Here is an 18,483-nt window from a genome sequence, read left to right on the forward strand (position 1 = left end):
GACGTATGTTCATCTCAACGTTTGTGGACTAGACGGGAACTAAAATAAGTATTGGAAGCATTTTAGAATGGTTGAACTCATTTTAAACGCATTTGTTTTCTGAAATTTACAAATACAGAGGAGTAAGTAATATATAAAGTGAAATGAAAAGATTTCATGCTTTACCTATAAGTATTTCATGAGATTTCCTCTGAAAAGACGATACTTATATTTTTGCCATACTTGTTACAGTTTATATTTTGTTATTGTCCCTTCAGCAACAGCAGCGTAAGTTTTGCTGTCATTTATGTTTATAGAAAGTTTTACCAGAGAGAAGTAAAATATCTGTACTCTCAAAGGAACAAATCGTGTGATGCGTTAGAAGACTAGCTCTGGAAACTTCGTAAGGTTTATTTAAATTTATCTAACAGTTAATTTTTAGTTAAAAGTTACTTTTCTGTCCTTCCTGCCGGAAGCTGAAATTCAGAAATTGCAGCTTACAACTTCCGGCCAGAATGTATTTTCAGAATCGCGGTCAAATGCAAATGAGGAGAAGTGTTTAACTGTGAAGTTCTACTGACTTCGTTTAGAGAGCCAGATATTCTGAGAAGCGCGTGTTCGCCTTGTAGGCTGCTCTCTCTCTTAAGCTATTATTACGCTCGGCCGTACTTTAGGCCCTTAAAAGCTTCGCCGTTAGTTAGCATTAAAGGGCCAACTCTGTTAGAATCTTGATAGCTTCGGCTATATGTTTTTAGTTAAGATTAGTTAAGTTTTATTTCTTAGTTTCATGAATTCAAGCCCGAGAGAGGCTTCATTGTAAACTCCAAGAAGGAGTCTTCTGTGAACTTTATTTGGAATAATAAGGGGTATTTAACTCTTCTTGAGTATCTGTTCTCTGTCTACCGAATTAAAGCGATCATTCGCTTATCAGTTCTTAAGATTCCTCAACTTTAACTTAAAAGATAAGAACCTTACAACTGAACCATCAAGTCTGTTGTACATGTAGGGAAAATATCTGATGTTTTCTTTTAAATATGATGTATATACAAGGTATTTGTAAACCATTTCAACAAAACAAACGGGATAATAGTACCCACCAAGACGAAATATATTTACAATGGAACCTAGAGCCGTATTTCAATCAGAGGTCAGATAAGCATAAAGCTAAATGTCTGAGTTGAACTTTGATCTGTTAGGAGGACGGGGAGAAGTAGAGGATTAATGAAATCCTAAGCTGCACAGTCGATTCAGATCAGAGAAAGACTCAACAGAGAAGTTCTGTTTTAACTGTGCAATAACGTCCAAAGCTGCCGAATGAAAAACTGGTGCCCTTTTGAAGACCTCTGGTGTCATGTTTATTCAGACAGCTGAAAAAACAATGATTCTCGCGGTGAAATCCTACATGGAATCCGCAGATATCTCGGATGTTCTGTTTTAACTGTGCAATAACGTCCAAAGGTGCCGAATGAAAAACTAGTACCCTTTCGAAGACCTCTGGTGTCATGTTCATTCAGACAGCTGAAAAAACAATGATTCTCGCGGTGAAATCCTACATGGAATCCGCAGATATCTCGGATGTTCTGTTTTAACTGTGCAATAACGTCCAAAGGTGCCGAATGAAAAACTAGTACCCTTTCGAAGACCTCTGGTGTCATGTTTATTCAGACAGCTGAAAAAACAATGATTCTCGCGGTGAAATCCGCAGATATCTCGTACAACACTGATTTCATGAGCGCCTAAGAGAAGAAGTTAAATGGATTTAAAGCACGAAGCACACCTCCTCCAATCTACCATTTGGGTTATGTGGCATTCAGGAAATGTCGAACCACGATGGTTAAGTCCGCTAGTGCTCCGTCATGTATAAACCACATGGCTCTCAGCGGGATAAGCGAACCCAGCAATAAACCAGGAAGCACTTGCTCTAGAACGTCTAAGACGAGGCAAGTCAGTCACCAAGCATACCTCTCCAGATGTTCACGGCAAATCTTTGCTGGAGTTCACAACGGGCAGTAATGTGGGGATTTTAAGAAACAGAAAACAGGTTCGTTGACAGTGTTGAAGACGGTGAATAAAGCAGTTCGGTGAATAAGGCAGAAAATTGCGGATTGTTAGTTATCTGGAGCATCCACTTCAGAAACTCTAGTTAGATAAGATTACCGTATGTTATTAAAAAGTGGACATTCTGCATATGGAAGGAGTGAAAACATGCCTCAAATAATCTGAAGCATTAAGCGCTTTAAAGCACAACGCTTTCTACTGAATCCTCGATGAACCATCCAGCTGCAACTTTCGGTGCTGCTTCTTTTCACTGAAAATTTGCGTACAGCGGGCGCAGAAAGGTGATGTTTTGGGAGTATTTCTGCAGTATGACAGAAATTTCCCAAAAGTGACGACTTGTGCTTATTTGCCATGTTTTGAAGTTATTCCTTTCTGACATTATGAGCGGAATACAGGCCTTATTTTTCATTTTCATAGTTACAGACTCACCTTCTTATTTTAATCCTCTTAATTTATTTTAACCTCTTTATTTAATCACCCTCTTACGAATACCCTCTATATTTAACGGAAAAAATATCTGTAAGTATGGAATTATGTTGTTTGGAATCATTCTATATTTGAATTTTTTACATATTAACTTTTTAAGTTTTTACATGACAGCTATTCTTACGTTTCCTAACAACATACCTTTTAACATTACTCTGTCTCGAAAGTGATAAATGCATTCATCTTCAAAACACTGCATGAAATGATTTAACAAAATGCAGGCTTGTTACTAACGAAACAAAGCATAAACTAAGCAAAAAAAATCTCTGAATCTCTATTGAAAATGAGGTTAATCTTCAAATGGGAGTGCGAAATTCTTGGTTTCTCGCAAAATATTTCTTTGGCCAGAGTTATAAAGGTAATAACTAATAAAACATGATTGCCTGCTTCCATAACGGCAGAGGAAATTTGTCTCAATAATGTCCAGATGTTACCAAAGATTGCTAAACTCAACTTCGTATCTCTAATCGAATAATAATCGAAAATAATTGTAATACGTATTTCATTTCTATATAAAACCATTCGCTTTCGAATGGTAATTCTAACAAAAAAATGCAAAAGTTGTCAGAATATTTTACTTCTCGAAATAATAATAGACGATAATAATAGAGAACAAAAATGCTACTTTTAAGCTTTTTGGACTTAAATGATGCAACTTGCTTCATACAACCGCAAATTTCGTGCTTTATTAAAATGAAAAAAAAATCGTATCGTAAAGCGATTCGTATCGTTGTAAGGCGTTGTTTGGGCGTTATCGTATTCCTCGTTTATGTTGTCCTACTATTTGCTTATTGCTCTCGTACTGTCTCGTGGTCTTGTACAGCTCTACACATTATGTGACAGAAAACAATATGTGTATTTTAACTGTATAGTCGGTTTTAAATATCTAAAAAAGGATACCATACCATCTCCAGTTCTTGATTTAGGTACATTCTGCTTGTTGCTAGTGATTCCCACAAATTTCTTTGCCTGACTTTTGGGAACAGAACTTCCGATTTGAGGTGGCTTAGAACCAGATAGTGAAGATGATGAGGTCGGAGATGGGGAAGACAGGTCTTTTGACGAATCCTGGGTCGAGACACCGTTTTTAGATTCACTGCAGATACTGTTGGATGAATCGCTTCTCTCGCTCCTGGCCGAGCTGAAGCCACTGCTGCTGCTCGTTCGCTTGTTGCTTGTGTTGCCGCCTGATAATATGTAATTAAAATATATATAAAGCTACATCCGTTTCCTTATTATAATTTTTAATGTATCATGGTTTCATTAATGAATAGGGTAAAACAAGTTCTAAATTATAAACAGTGTTACCAAGGCTAACTCGCTGTAATTCATATCAAGTACTTTGCATTTTAATTACATGGTTATTCAGATACAATGAAACGATTTCGAAGTCCTATTTCCCGACCCCACTGATCACTGGAACCACCACTTGGAAAAGTATGTTTCTAAGTTCTAAACATTTTCAGCAGGACAGGGAGAGGAGACAGGGAAAAGTGGACAGAGCACCAGAATTTCGTCGGTGACTTTTACAGGTACTGCTCCGCCGCACTACTGTACCCGCTGAGCTTTCGGTTGGCTCGCATCGGATGCCAGCCTAACAAGACATTTACATAGAAATTTTACATTAATAAGACGCTTTGTATGCGTTTTCTCCCCTCAATTCTCATTTACAGTCCAAACGGTGATAACTCAGCAGAAGGAGTTTTGCGTCTCGCGTTCGAGAACTTTTGGTGGTGGTTTCAACGTTCAGTAAGACAGTGGGTATTTGTGAAAAAGAAAAGTATTGGATAGCCATGAGTTCGGAATTAAAAGTGAAAAAGCTCTGGGACGTCTAGCTTAAATTGTCGACAGGGAAGTCCACAATTTAAGCTAGTCGTGATCTCTCAACCCATAGGAACATTCGTAAGATAAGAAGTAAATCTTCATTATCAGTAGAACACTTTTTGCTAGGCTAGAAGCTTCGAAAGCAGGTTAAGAAATCGGTTTTTTCTTTTTGAACAACTTTATATAATTAAAATATACAAATTTCAAACATCATTTTCACTGTTTTCAATGATTATTTTCAAATATAAAGCCTGATTGAAAACTTGGCATATTAATATAATTAATTATGTATAATGCACATGTATAATGCATGTGCATTATACATAAGTGCATTATACATAATACTATAAATGGTAATAAATACAAGCTAAGCAAGTTAATAATTAGCAAGCACTTGCTTAAAAAATTCTCCAGACTATGTAAACATTTATTTTACTACGGAGGGTACTGGCACACCCATTAATATTGTATTTAATACTATACAAAATTACTAATGCATATTTTGAGCAAAGTTATAACTGCCACCCGGATTCAAAAGCTGCTAATGCAGATTAATTTATAATTCTGGGGACTGATCAATGAACTGCAAATGAAAAGACTTTAGACTACAAAGGAAGCCACATTTCCAAATACAGCAATTCATATTTTTAACAATTGTATTTTAAAGCTGATTAATATTATTCAAATCATAGTTTAAAGGTTACGTTAAGATTTTTTCTAAAACATTTCGAAGGAGTTCTAAGTGGATCTGGCGACTTAAATTAAATACATTGCCGTTTGAAGGGAATATTTGCTTCAAGCCTCGTGCGTATGCAATCTAGTAAAATCAATGCACGGCTGCGTTTTGAATAAATCTTTTCTTTTCTTTATTAAATACACGCGTAAGTGTTTATGTACCGATAATTATGATGAGCACATTAACTTTCTTATTATTATGCAATGCTATTTTTAAAACTTGGTTTTATTTCAAATTGGGCAAAGAAGCAACCTTAGATTGGCATAAAACGTTTTGCATAAAACTCTATCAATTTTTAGAACGATCAGCTACAGGTCGTTCCTTTCCAGAAGTAAAAAACGTTTGCAAAGTAGTAGAAGCAACCATATTTGCAAAGAAATCAAAGGGTAGAGCTAAGAGCGCCATTTTTGAAATTGAAAAGTAATGAAACCTGAAAAAGCTAAAATATTAGAATTTTGAAAGCGCTGCGAAAAATGGATTGGAATTATTACCATTAAATAAAGACGCTAAAATTATCTTCTTCGACTAATTATATTAATTAAACGTTCATTCGCTGATTTACAATTGGCAACAAGGATTACACTGCATTAAATTTTTAAAAAATTTATTTTTGAAATTTTAATAGTAAATTCTGCGAATGTCAGTAAATACAAAATATGCAAATTGCAATTTGATTTTTTTTCACTTTTCCATCCTTCACCCTTTTAATCTAAATTTAAAATTGAAAGAAAAATATTAGAAGCAAGAACACAACAAGCGATTTTTAATTTAAAACCTAATAGACAATTTTGATAATGGTATTTTTGTTTGATTGTTTTATTGTCTATAATTATTTCAATGAACAAAGCTTCACTAAGCTACTACCACGAAGGATGAAATCATAAGAACTCGATAAATAATTTAAAATGAAGTTGCAGGGGTTTATTTTAATTTCTTAATGGTTATTTTTATTTTTGAATCAGATTTCTTTTAATTTCTTATTTTCCACCTACAATTCCCTGCCAGAATGAGTTTTCGGGATCGCGTTTTATGTAAATGAAGTAGAACCCGTATTTAAGTTGAAGTGTCCGTCACTTCAGTAGAAAAGCTTAGAAGTTCCTATACAGCGTGTCCTGCCTTCTGGCTACGTCGTTGCTTTAAACCAAATCTTACTACGCTCTTGTTACGTGCCTCCTGATACTCGCCGGTGAGCTGGAATAAAAGCCAACCTTGTTAGTTATTTCTGTGCAGCTTCGGCTAGTTTTTAGTTAGTTAGCATTAGATTAGTTTCTTATTTCCTATCATAAGTTAAAACTCAAGTGGAAACTTCCTGTAAGCCTGAGAAGGGCCGTCAGTGAATATTTTGAGTTCAATAAAAGGGTGCATCCCTTCTTTGGACTTGTTATGGAAGCATTACGACTAGCAATTATTCTTTAACAGTTAACTATTCTAGCTGCTAAAGATTATCAATTTAGCTAGAACATTATAAAGTACAGCACAATTACAATGCGTATTATAAAGACTTTTAAGAACTATACTATTTACATATTTCCGACTGAGTTGATATTAGACTCCATTAAAATTAAACAAAAACTTTAAACTGACGTGGATTTTGAATAGCACTCTCTAATTTCCGGAGGTATAACGCTTTTCTCCCACTTAGATGCTTTCGGTACTCGGTAAAAAGTACCAAAAGTCTTGTATTTTGTGAATTCGAAAAATAACAAAACTATAAGATAAAACAGCATTAACACAAAAAAGAGAGGTGATTCAAACGAAGTACAGAATTACTGTTTATATAATTTAATTTTTTAAAAATAAGGATTTTTTAATTACATATTTATTGAATCCAATTTTTATAATCCGTATTCGTAAAGCTTCCAGGGAAGGAAAGAAAAGACATAGATCCATATATTTACCTTTAGCTCTGTCCGAACTCTTATCTTTAGGGTTAAAGAGCTTGAACTTATCTAGCATGGAATTGGAGTTGTAGTTGGAAGACGCGGAGGTAGGGATACTCTTGTTGGCTGCGGCGGTCCTGCCCGCAGAAGAGTTCGAGGAGGCAAGAGACGACTTGACTGGTAGATGAGGGATGGACGAGGTGGAGCTGGCGGACGAAGGTCTGGAAAATAGAATCGGAAGTGTTCGTTTTTACAGGTGCCGCAGATCAAAGAAAGCAATGACAGCTGGACATACACATTCCCTTAGCATAGCCAACTTTTCTGAGACTATTTCTTCCCATTTCTCATTAAAACGGATAATATTCGAAAATAAGGAAAGCATTGACCCCAATCCCAAATATGGCTATTTTTTTCAAACATGAAAATTTTACCTATGCTGTCTAAATATTCAAAAATTTACTAGTTCAAGGTAAAAAATATAAGTAAAAGAAATTTGACATTATTATTTACTAAGTTTTGTTTTAAATCGCAAAAGTTACACACAGACGTTTCAGTACGAATTCAACCTAATTAACAAAATCTTTTACTGGTGAAGTTTTAAAAAAATATTGCACATTTACATTATACCACATGAAATTCTAAATATTGGAGCTCAATAAAAATTACGAGTTATTATAAGTATTACGAATATATTTGTAATAATTTTTGTATACAGCAACGACTAATAGAAAAACCATCAAATCAAAACGCCAATAACTGAACAATGATTTACTAATGCTCCGGATATATTAATTTTAGTATTTAATGAATTCACCTTTGTAAAACTGGATATCGCGAACTAGATTCATACATATAATCTTTTCAAACTTTCCAAAACACGATTACACAAAATCGAATTGAATGCGCGATATTATAAACTCTTCGAAATACATAGCAACAGCAAGAGGAAACAAAATGCGCTCAAATGAGTATACCAGAAAGAACAAAGCCCATTACGATTTCGTAAAGAATACTTTAACTCAAAAATAAATACGCAATATGATGCGAAAACGTTATACATAGAACTTACGAATAAGTAACGTAAAAGAATGAAACTGCTTTTCATTTCCACGGTTTAAAGCTTCCATAGATAATAAATAAGCAGACCTGGATGACAGGATATTGCTCATTTCCTATTCGGCAACCATTGGATACCTGATTACGAAAATGCATGTGTTAGTATGCTGTCCGTCTTAATCCGATTGCCCGCCATGGACGCCTTTCTAGGAAGAATTCACTTTAGCATGGGGTAAATATGGACTCCACAACATTCAATGAATTATATGAAGGCTATTTATCGCCTATGAAAAGCGAGGTATGTCTAAGCATATAAAGGCTATTTATCGCCTATGAAAAGCGAGGTCTTCGTGGAAGACTCTCTTAACAAACTGGCTTGTATTCATATTACACACAAGGGAGAAACTGCAGAAACATCCAATTATAATCAAAATGATACTGAAGTTCGAGTCTGGGTCGAATTACCAGGGTTCAGCAGTCTTATCCATTCGGCCGATGGAATGGATAGTTAGCTCAATGAATAAGCCTGTACCACCTGGTTAGTTAGTACTTTGTCTAGCGGCCGCAGCCTTTATTTTAATGGTCCCTGATTCGAAACCTGGATAAGGTGTACAGTTCGTAATTCCGGTATCTTTAAGAATGCTAGCATATATAAAATCTGTTAGCTAAAAAATCCTCTCGAAGAGTTCGGTTAAAGTCAACATCTTGGGATTCCATTTTGCTACGCGTTCTCGATCAAAACAGAATTGAGGGAACCAAAATCTACCGCAAATGATGTTCAAGGTATATAACCAATGGCAGGCGTATTTGTACCCACCAGTCATTACTGACGGCGAATATGTAAGTATTTTATTGTCTAAAAGCGGCAACAACAAAAGCTTCCAAATTTAACGCGGCATTTGTAGGCGTGATCTTATGAATATTCTGAGTGAACTTTATAGAGCTCGTCCCCTCGATGGCTTTATAATATTTTGGACTTCAATGAAGGACCTTCCTTCTGACAGTATTTTGATACAATTAAAGTTACTTTTTTCTTATTGTTCTCGAAGTGCATTGAGTGCAAACACTTAGGACGTGTACAGAGGTCAAGTTTTCATTACCATCTGCTTGTTTGTTTGGGAAGTCAAGCATGAACAGCTAATACATGAAAATATTCTTACTATTACTCCATTGCTCATATGCTTTTAACAACATTAACCGGTTAGCGCTAGAAACCGAAAACGAGCTCCTCCGTTATTTAGAGTCTTTGAACTTTAAAAAAAAAATAAAGTAATAACTTCTCTGATCAAGCATTTTGACTTGCATAAACCAGATAAAAGGCGGGGTCTTAACGCAGAAAAAAAAGCAAAACAAGAATTAAAAAATGGCTAGAAAGTCTGACGTACAGGCAACCACCCCCATCACGAGCCTTTCTTTCAAGTCAACCATTCACGCAACAGATTCTGCCGTGAATGACAGGACACTCAAGAAAAAAGAGAAACTATACATACAACGCGTAATTACATTCACTATATAGCTAAAGGAAACGGTTCTTTAGAAAAAAGAAACCATTAAAAAAGAAGAGTTTTAAAAGCGGGCGGCTCAAATTGGAGAAGCAAATGGCAGTGTCAATTTTGTTGAGTTTCCGCTTCCTAACTGGCAACACAGTATTTCAGCATCACTTCCATTATTCATGAAATATGGTAAATAAATAGTTACAATTTACCCTTTAACGAATCTGCTTCACATAATAACTCTAATATGCGCTTGTTAATGTCATAAAAATAAATCATTTCTGCCAATAAAGCCTATTTATTAGCTTTTTAAAATAATTTTAACTGAACTTTACTGGGGGAAAAGAAACGTTTCTTAAGCATGCACCATACTTTCTCAGATACATAATTTCTAAGCTATTAAACAGATTACAATTCTATTCAGACAGTGAACAAAAGTTTAAAACCTAGTAAATGAACCACAGCTGAATTTTCAACATGAACAAAAAATAAATAAATAAACTTGAGATTTTTAAGAAATAGTAATAAAAAATTACGAATCCTCAGCTAAACAAACATAGAATAAAAAACGATATAACTTCAAAACTAAATAAATGATAAAATATTCTACAAGAAGATACATGAAACCAGTCGCGTATTAATAAAGAATACTAAGGAATATAAAAATTACATTCGTTTCAATTCAGATACTTTAGAAGTCGAAGTTTATTTGTGAAAATGTCAGAAAAGACTTTGAATTTTAAATCACATTGCTTTCTCTGATAGAAAGCCCGTTGAAGGTATGTGGTTGTGATATCGTGATTACATCTGGGGAGAAACAAATGAAAATAAGGAGGAGAGGACCACATGCGAATATGATGCGAAAACGTTATACATAGAACTTACGAATAAGTAACGTAAAAGAATGAAACTGCTTTTCATTTCCACGGTTTAAAGCTTCCATAGATAATAAATAAGCAGACCTGGATGACAGGATATTGCTCATTTCCTGTTAAGTGGAGTTATTAATTTTCTGGAAAGCTATATTTAGATTTCCTATCCAGGAAAATTAGTTTTTCATTTCAGACAATACAGATTCAATACAATACGTAAATAGGCTGCACAATAATCTGCCAAAATCTGTGAAGAGATCTTGAATATTTGGTAACAAGTGTTTCTTTTAATCATTCTTAGTTTCTACTATCAAAATGAAGATTTTTGTAATCTTGTAAACTTTGTAATCTTGCAAACTTTCGGGTATCATATTTCAATGAAAATATCCATTGTCACCGTTATCGAATGTAATTCAACGATGTTTTTGCTTGATATCTGTACGTAAGGATAGAATAAAGGACTCTGTTTCCCAAAACGGATTACAAAATGGATTTAAAATTGATTCAGATTAGATATTTTTCGTGACGTCTGTACGTACATATGTATGTATCTCGCAACTTGAAAACGAGTAGGCTCAGAACGTTGAAATTTTCTATATAGGACTGCTATAACACGTACACGCTTTTCTATATTCTGCAATTTTTAATGAAGATATTTTGAGTTTTTATGTATTTTTGCGTTGCCGCGAAGTGAGACCTGAATTAATTACATGAGAAATCTATCTCTAATGAAACTGTAAGCAATACATCCGAAAGGGTTCTAATTTTGAATCATTATAATGCTTTAAACTGATGAAAGAAATTATAATTATAAAATCAAGAGAAAGTTAAACTAATGATATTTCAAAATATTCAGAATTACATTTGTTTCCCGTACGATCAGAATACAGATGTTGGTAGCATAAGATTCAATCAAAAAATATGTTTACAATTAAACTATACCAGTTTTGATAATTTGTAAGCTTTCATAATAAATACTTAACCATTTCTAGGAATTTACCTTTTTTTTAAAATTTTTTCCTATTAATTGCGTTACATTACCTGTAAACTTTGGCACATATTGAGACTTTGGCTACAGAGTATACCTAATAAGAGAAACAACTAAAATATCAGTTCGCAACGTTCCACTGAACATTAAATCCTGAAATTAATAATCCTTCCGTTGCCCGATTTATTAAGTCAGACATACAACAGCAAAATTATGCAACTTGGTATATAAAAAAAAAAAAAAAAAAAACAAACAGTGTTTGAAATGATAAGTTAGTAGTTTTTACACCAGCCACATTAAAACCACAAATGCCAAGTGCATCCTTTTATATATTCTAATGTAGATCGATTCTCAAGGGACTATTGGGATATATATATATACATATACAAGTATTAATACAAAAAGAACTGTTATAATATTAGTACTGATATGTACATGGAAATTAAAAGTAACGTCACACGTTTTTAAATAAAAAAATAACCCTTAGAATATATTTTTTTGAATTTCATATACATAACACGCATAATGGTTCATGACTTGTTGCAAATCAAATAACTTTTCCCCGAAGCATGCGAATCCGGCATAGACCTTTATCTACCAAGGTACAGAATTGTTGTTGTTGTGACTTTTCTCACTTGTCTGACAGTAACATCAGAACAAGCCCACGAAATTCATCGTGGCATGGAGTGCAAAATTGCGCCTGCCCTTGGCAAGAGCCTTAGGCACCATACAGATGACAGTACGACTTCGCTCAATTTCGAAGGACAGCACTCCGGGGAGGAGGAGTTACGGGTCTGAGGGCCTACCACCCCTTCTTCACCTACCATCAACCTCTCGAGAGGACTTTCGGCTCGTCATATATTTAGAGTACCCCATGCCACACAGACACTATACATTTACAAACATCTATGCCTTCTCCTAGATTCACAGTCAGAGTCACTAATCACTATCCCGGATGGGCTACGCAAATAACTGTTGAACGATTTATTCATTTAGACGAAGGTAGATTCTGTAATCTAAATGCATTGACTTAGTAGAATATCGACCAGGGGGTTAACTGTAGTTTAGTTACTCGAACTCATCCTGTTGTTTCACTTAATAATTATAGTTTACTTGATAACTGCAGTTGGACTGACTTGATACTATAGTTATTAATTCCATGCATTATCCAACTGTAATATACTATGGTCAATCCAGTACAGAATATTCATATAATTACCGTTTAATCTAGTACTATATATTTATAGAGCTCCATACTATAGTGACTTTAGTACAGTATCCAACTACTTGATACTGTAGTTGAAAATCATGCTGGATTAATTTGATACTGCAGATGGAAGCTATACTGGATTAACTTGATACTGATACGACACCGTAAACATACAGGATGACTGTAATCTTGCTTAATACCTTAATAATGTTATTTGATAACTGTAGTATAAACTGGTACCTTCCACACATCGGATAACTTATATTCGGATAAGAGAAAGCTTGATGTTATAAGTAATATTTACTTTTAAAGGATAATAAACTCAAACAAATAGCAAATCAGATATCGGGTCATTTATTACCATTGTACAGAATTAACTTTCATTTACCGAAAGATAGAATCTACTGTTTAACAAGAGTTAAAAATGTACAAACAAGTGAAGATTTATGATACCGTTATAACTGATATTTCTTTTATAAGACAATGGGTTTTAATAAGATCAAAACCCCAATAAAAACAAGTCTCTCATATAAGGGCTTTTCAACTATACAAATCTGGCCTCGTACTACACATAAATACAAGTCAGACACAAGACTGTGGAACCAAATAGAAGTAAACAACAGATCAGATCGTCCACACAAAAAATACAGAATATTAAACTTATCTCTCCACTTCCCTTCCGATACATTTGACTCACTTGGAGGTTATAAATTGCGCTACAGGTACTATTATCTGACGCACCATCACAATCGTAACTGCAACATCAGACGTCATAAAAAAGAATAAACCGTTTATACATGACTCCTATCACGGACTCAAACGCCCACGGTTTCTAAAGGTTAGTTTAGAACAAGTGAACAGCTTTTTGATGTTGTCAGTATATGACGCCATGGGTTTTATGGACTACAATGCGCTTTCAAACAAGCAGTTCTGAAAATTTCTTTCTTTCTTTTAGTATATATATACATATGTATAAAGAGAGAGAGAGACGGACATAAGGTTAATTAAAAATTGTAGATTTTATATTTTTTTCGATATCAATTTCAAAAGGGTGGAAAGTATCTTTTCAGTTGAAAGAATACAACAGTATGATCAGAAAATTTGTTTTTGTTTCATCTAATACAGCAGAAACTTTTAGAAACAGATAACACACATTTCTTAGAAAACGTTCATTCTGGACATCTTCTGAAAATGGCAAGATTATGCAAACTATATTGAAATGCCAGTCACTTTATAAACACGGAAGACTAACGACTTTTCGCCCAGTCTAAAAGCTAACTAAAAAGGTGTCACAATTAAAGTAAAAAGGTTTAAAATAAGAGTATTTATTAATGCATTGAAATGACGGTTACACAAACTAAACGCTTAGCAGAAAAAAAACTCCGTCAACTGCGAGTAACCAAAAACACATACTGAAATTGAATTAAATGCAAGGTATAAAATTTAAACACCTAATCCCAACCTTGGCTCCCCCCCCCTGAGTAAGCGCTCGCGAAGAAATCATGGCTAGCAGAAGCTTAAGATAGCAAATTAAAAAGCAGAAAGAGACAGCCAATTTATACTGTCAAACAGAATCGGGACAATGGTGAAGTATATCTCTAATGAAATTCGAGAAAATGAATTTAAATTAAGTGCAGGAAAATTGGCCGTACAAGGAAGTCATGTAATGCCCACATCAGATATTTTACATTAATATCATTATTGTTGAGTATTATTGGGTTTCAGTTACATTTGATACTCATCAAAAAGGAATTTTTTTACTTTTTTTATCTAAAAAATGCAAAACGAATTTATAAAACTACGATTAAAAATAAATGAGCGGTTAAAAATATACGATATCATGATTTAAAATAGTTAATTTTATGAATATGTCAGGGTACAAATATAAGGAATTTGGTCTTTTATAAGGGCACGTTACCTGTTTTCGTCAGCTGCAAAAATAAGATACGACTTTGCTATAAAACGCTCTCTCAAAATCTTAACAACCCGAAGCTTTAACTAATTTGCATTCTGGTGAAGTCGATAAAAAGTTAAACAAACTTAATAAGATAACTGCATTAATTAAGATTGAACCTTAAATGACACCATATACTTCTACTTAAGGTCAAATAACTTTTTCTGTGACCAGTCTTTGACCTCTTACATGTATTTTAATCATTTATCTTCAATCAAGCAAACTAAAAATGCTGACAAGGAAAATAAATGAAAAAGCACCCACACGAATAACAAGCATGTCGTACTTTTAATTAAAGAAAGTAAGAATTCCTCAAAAGCGGAACGCATTTTCTACAACGTTACGTATTTTTTTGGTTCTCGGATGTATCACACGAAGATCACGTCACTTCCCGTGAGGCAGAATACCGTATCCTGCCACCTATCTTTAGCTTGCAGGACACAAAAGATATTTTTTAAGAGTAAGATATTTTTTTTCGCTTCCTTTGCCATTGGAAAGATCAAGACATGTCAATGAACGTAATAAAGAGCCGGACATTTCTGAACCAAACGTGCATGACGTCTATTTAGTTACCAGACTGTTCCTTATTATTCATTCCATATTCTCCTTCCATGCAGCAAGGAGCTGTTTACGCATCGTTTAGTATTGTTACTAACCAAGCGATAATTTTTCCCATTTAAAAGTCCCTCAAAGCTGAGGAGTGGCACTGAACGGTTCTCAGATAAATGTCTTCCAACCAAATTCCTGTTCTCCGTTGGAACAATGGAAAGTGAGAAGTTTTGTTCGATGAGGCTTGACTGTACCATGCCGTTAGAAGCATGCGCCAACCATGTATGAAATGACGATGTTCTTCAGTCAGACGCTTTCAAAATCTTTTCAGAATGATACATCCAAGATATACAGACAGAAAGAATGTTTCATAAAAGCGTTCAGAATTCTGCATGATCAAGCGATTTGTTCTCAGGCACATGAAAGAAATAATAAAAGTACATAACATAATCATTACAAATATTAGTATATTTTTCAGAATATGAACCTATTTTTCTTAATGAAATCGAAAATCGACTAGTTTCAAAACCGATTTCATATGGCTTTTATTGCGCACAAGACATTTAATTGACGAAAACTAGAAATCATCTTATGCCAGATCAGAAGAGCATAGTAGAGGTTGACCGATTTCTAAACTTCGTTCAGACTATTCGCAAAATTGAGATACTCAGTGTCCAATGAAATCAACCTGCTTCGAACCACGACCATTCAGTGCATTTTTGACTTTTGCAACAATCTCAAAAGTTGGGACAAAGACAATGCCTATCTGAGGCTCGAGAATCCATCTGGTCCAATTATCACCCTATTCGTTTGATCTGGTACCAGTTGATTTCTGACTTTTTCGACAATCAAGGCAAGCTGATCGCTAAAGCTGAAATATGTGAAGGCAATGTCCATCAGAGCTTCGGAAATCTACACTTGTTTCGGTTGCTACCTTCGTAATTTCACCTGGAATCAGCCGATTTCTGATTTTTTCCACAATCAAGCTATATTGTTAATGAAAGCTGAGATAAAGACATTGTGCATTGGAGAATAAAAATCGGTCAGGCTGAAGTCCAACACTATTCTTCAGACCTAGTGTCAGCTAATTTTTGATTTCGACAATCAAGGCAGACAGTTCACAAAATCTGGAACAATGGCAAATATCCACCTGAGTCTCGAGAATCAGTCTGTTTTCATCACAACCACTTCATCTGATCTCACATCTGCAGATATCTGACCTTTTTGACAATAAATACTTTTACGAAGAAAGCAGCTAGAGCTGAGATAGATGCAGAAACTCATGGACAACATGAAAAAAATATTTCCCTAAAACTATGAAAATGGATTCTTAACCTAAAAATAGCCTACCAGCGGCCGAGAGGTAAAAATCGCAGAACACAGGTAGTTCGGTATAAAGTTAATTATTGTATGACTTGTATGTGTTTCAAAACTAAAATTATAATAAACTAAAATCGATTACTTCTCATTTTACTTTACAATAACAGGCTGTTTGCCTTTATGATGTGATTAATGATGAATGCCTTTATGATGTCACGATGTGATTAGAATAATATTGTAACTGGAATCTTCAAACACCTGAGATTGAAATACATATGACTAACTTTCTAATAAGGCATCGATCACATAAACATCTTTTGGTAGCTCCTCACAATAATTGCAAGCGAATTTCAAGGCATGGCGGTAGACACACGGTGCAATCTAAACAGAATCCCTAGTAAAAGGAGAAACGTAAATAACTTGACATTTACATTCTAAGTTTGAATCTATGTGGCTTGCTTTTCAGTTTTGGTCTGAATGAGTATTGTGACGAGCCAAGAAGAATTAGAATAGAATCAAACTTAAAAATAACTGTTATTAAATCCTAAAGCATAATTGTTACGACATACCACATTGAAATTAATAATATAATGCGCAGCTTCTTCAGATATGCACTATAGTGTTATCTTTCATATCATTTATAAAAAATTAAAGCCACAAAAGTAAATTTATAAGAAGCTAAAGAAAGAGGAAAAATTATAGAGTTTAACTTGGTTGGGAGCATAATCTACCTACAAACTATTATACTTATATTACCTAAACTATTAGTTTATTTATCAATGCCTGGCTAATAAAATACTACTTTATATTACCTAAACTACTATTTTTATTTACCAAATGCCCGGCCATAGACCATCAGGTCATTAGGCAACGAGCTCTCCAATACTTCTTTACAATACAGTACAAACTCTTTAAGTGCAGAGCATACGCCCAGATGAGCAGCATCCATAACTTGTCCAGAATCAAACAAAGCACATAAAGGTGAGGAAGTCAGATTAAAAACGAAACAAATGAGCACCAAGGCAGTCATGTCCAGTCAATAGTCTAAACTCAGCCACAACAGTAGCACGAGGAGAATCCGAAACACAGTCAGCCTTCAATAACACCCTCCGTGATTTATTTTCAGAAGCACTAACAGCAGCATTATGAAAGGATTTTTTATAAATCCTATTAATTTTAAGTTTAGCAGAGTGAAGAGATAGGTCGCTGGAAGACCTTTGGAGAATATCGGTACTTTTTTTTGCCAGCCATCTCATTTTCCCAAAGGCAAAGTTCCGCCATCTCATTTTCCCAAAGGGCACAATGCAGTGGCACCCACTGGAAAGCAATTTTCGTCTGAATTCTGCTCAACAGCCCCCTGAAGCTCTGGACATAAGCACTTTGTTTTCCTAGATTACTCGTTAAGTCCTGAAAATCAGAATTGGAATCCAATAAAATTATAGCCTTATCAAGAGGAGAGAGACGGGCAGTGAAGGGCTAAATGGATGGCCTCGACTTCATCGTCAAAATGGGTTGTATGAGAGCCAACATGTAGAAAAAAGGTAAACTAAATTACAGAAGACGCCAGCACCAGGCCATGAGTGAAATCCAAAAGGGAATCAGTGTAGATATAAAGCCACTCACCAGGAGGTTAGTGAGTATTAACAGTTTTCAAAGCAATGGGCATGAAAAGCAGTTCGGCTTAGGTCGTTACCATCAAACTCTTAACAGACGTAAAACGAATTATTGCTGTATCTGGAATTAACTACAAAGATTTGAAAAGGTTTAAAATAACTTTTTTTATTAAAACAGAACTTGGACATAAGGACACATCTTGTGCTTAAAAAAGTCAACCACCACTTGTGGTGCTGAAACTAAAGTAACAGGTGAAAAGGTGAGAGCAGGGTACGGACAACCGGGCGGGTTTCAGAGACTCTTCGGGTAACCCCCGGATCCCGCACATGTCTTGAGTTGAACCCTCCCTGATCCCCACAAGGATTGCATTGAGGGTTTATTTTATAATAATAAAACGACATAGTACAGTGCCATACTGGGGTTACAGGTACTACACATTTCTCACATGCGTTACACAAGGGCGA

At 34.8% G+C, this 18,483-nt stretch overlaps 1 protein-coding gene across 6 annotated transcripts in view; it reads right to left on the reverse strand.

Moving 5' to 3' along the window:
• sick (sickie) overlaps positions 1–18,483 on the reverse strand; it is a 975,074-nt gene that overhangs the window by 247,734 nt on the left and 708,857 nt on the right. For all 6 annotated transcript variants that reach the window (XM_085808514.1, XM_085808521.1, XM_085808510.1 and 3 more), the window contains 2 exons: positions 6,982–7,184; positions 3,429–3,710 (listed from right to left, as the gene is read on the reverse strand). In XM_085808514.1, coding sequence (XP_085664640.1) covers positions 3,429–3,710; positions 6,982–7,184 — 485 coding nt within the window. The remainder of the gene's footprint in view (positions 1–3,428; positions 3,711–6,981; positions 7,185–18,483) is intronic.

Source organism: Stegodyphus dumicola, chromosome 1, assembly GCF_044657685.1.
Source record: "Stegodyphus dumicola isolate Sdum_Otavi_A_Nest chromosome 1, ASM4465768v1".
NCBI classification, from domain to species: Eukaryota; Metazoa; Arthropoda; class Arachnida; order Araneae; family Eresidae; genus Stegodyphus; species Stegodyphus dumicola.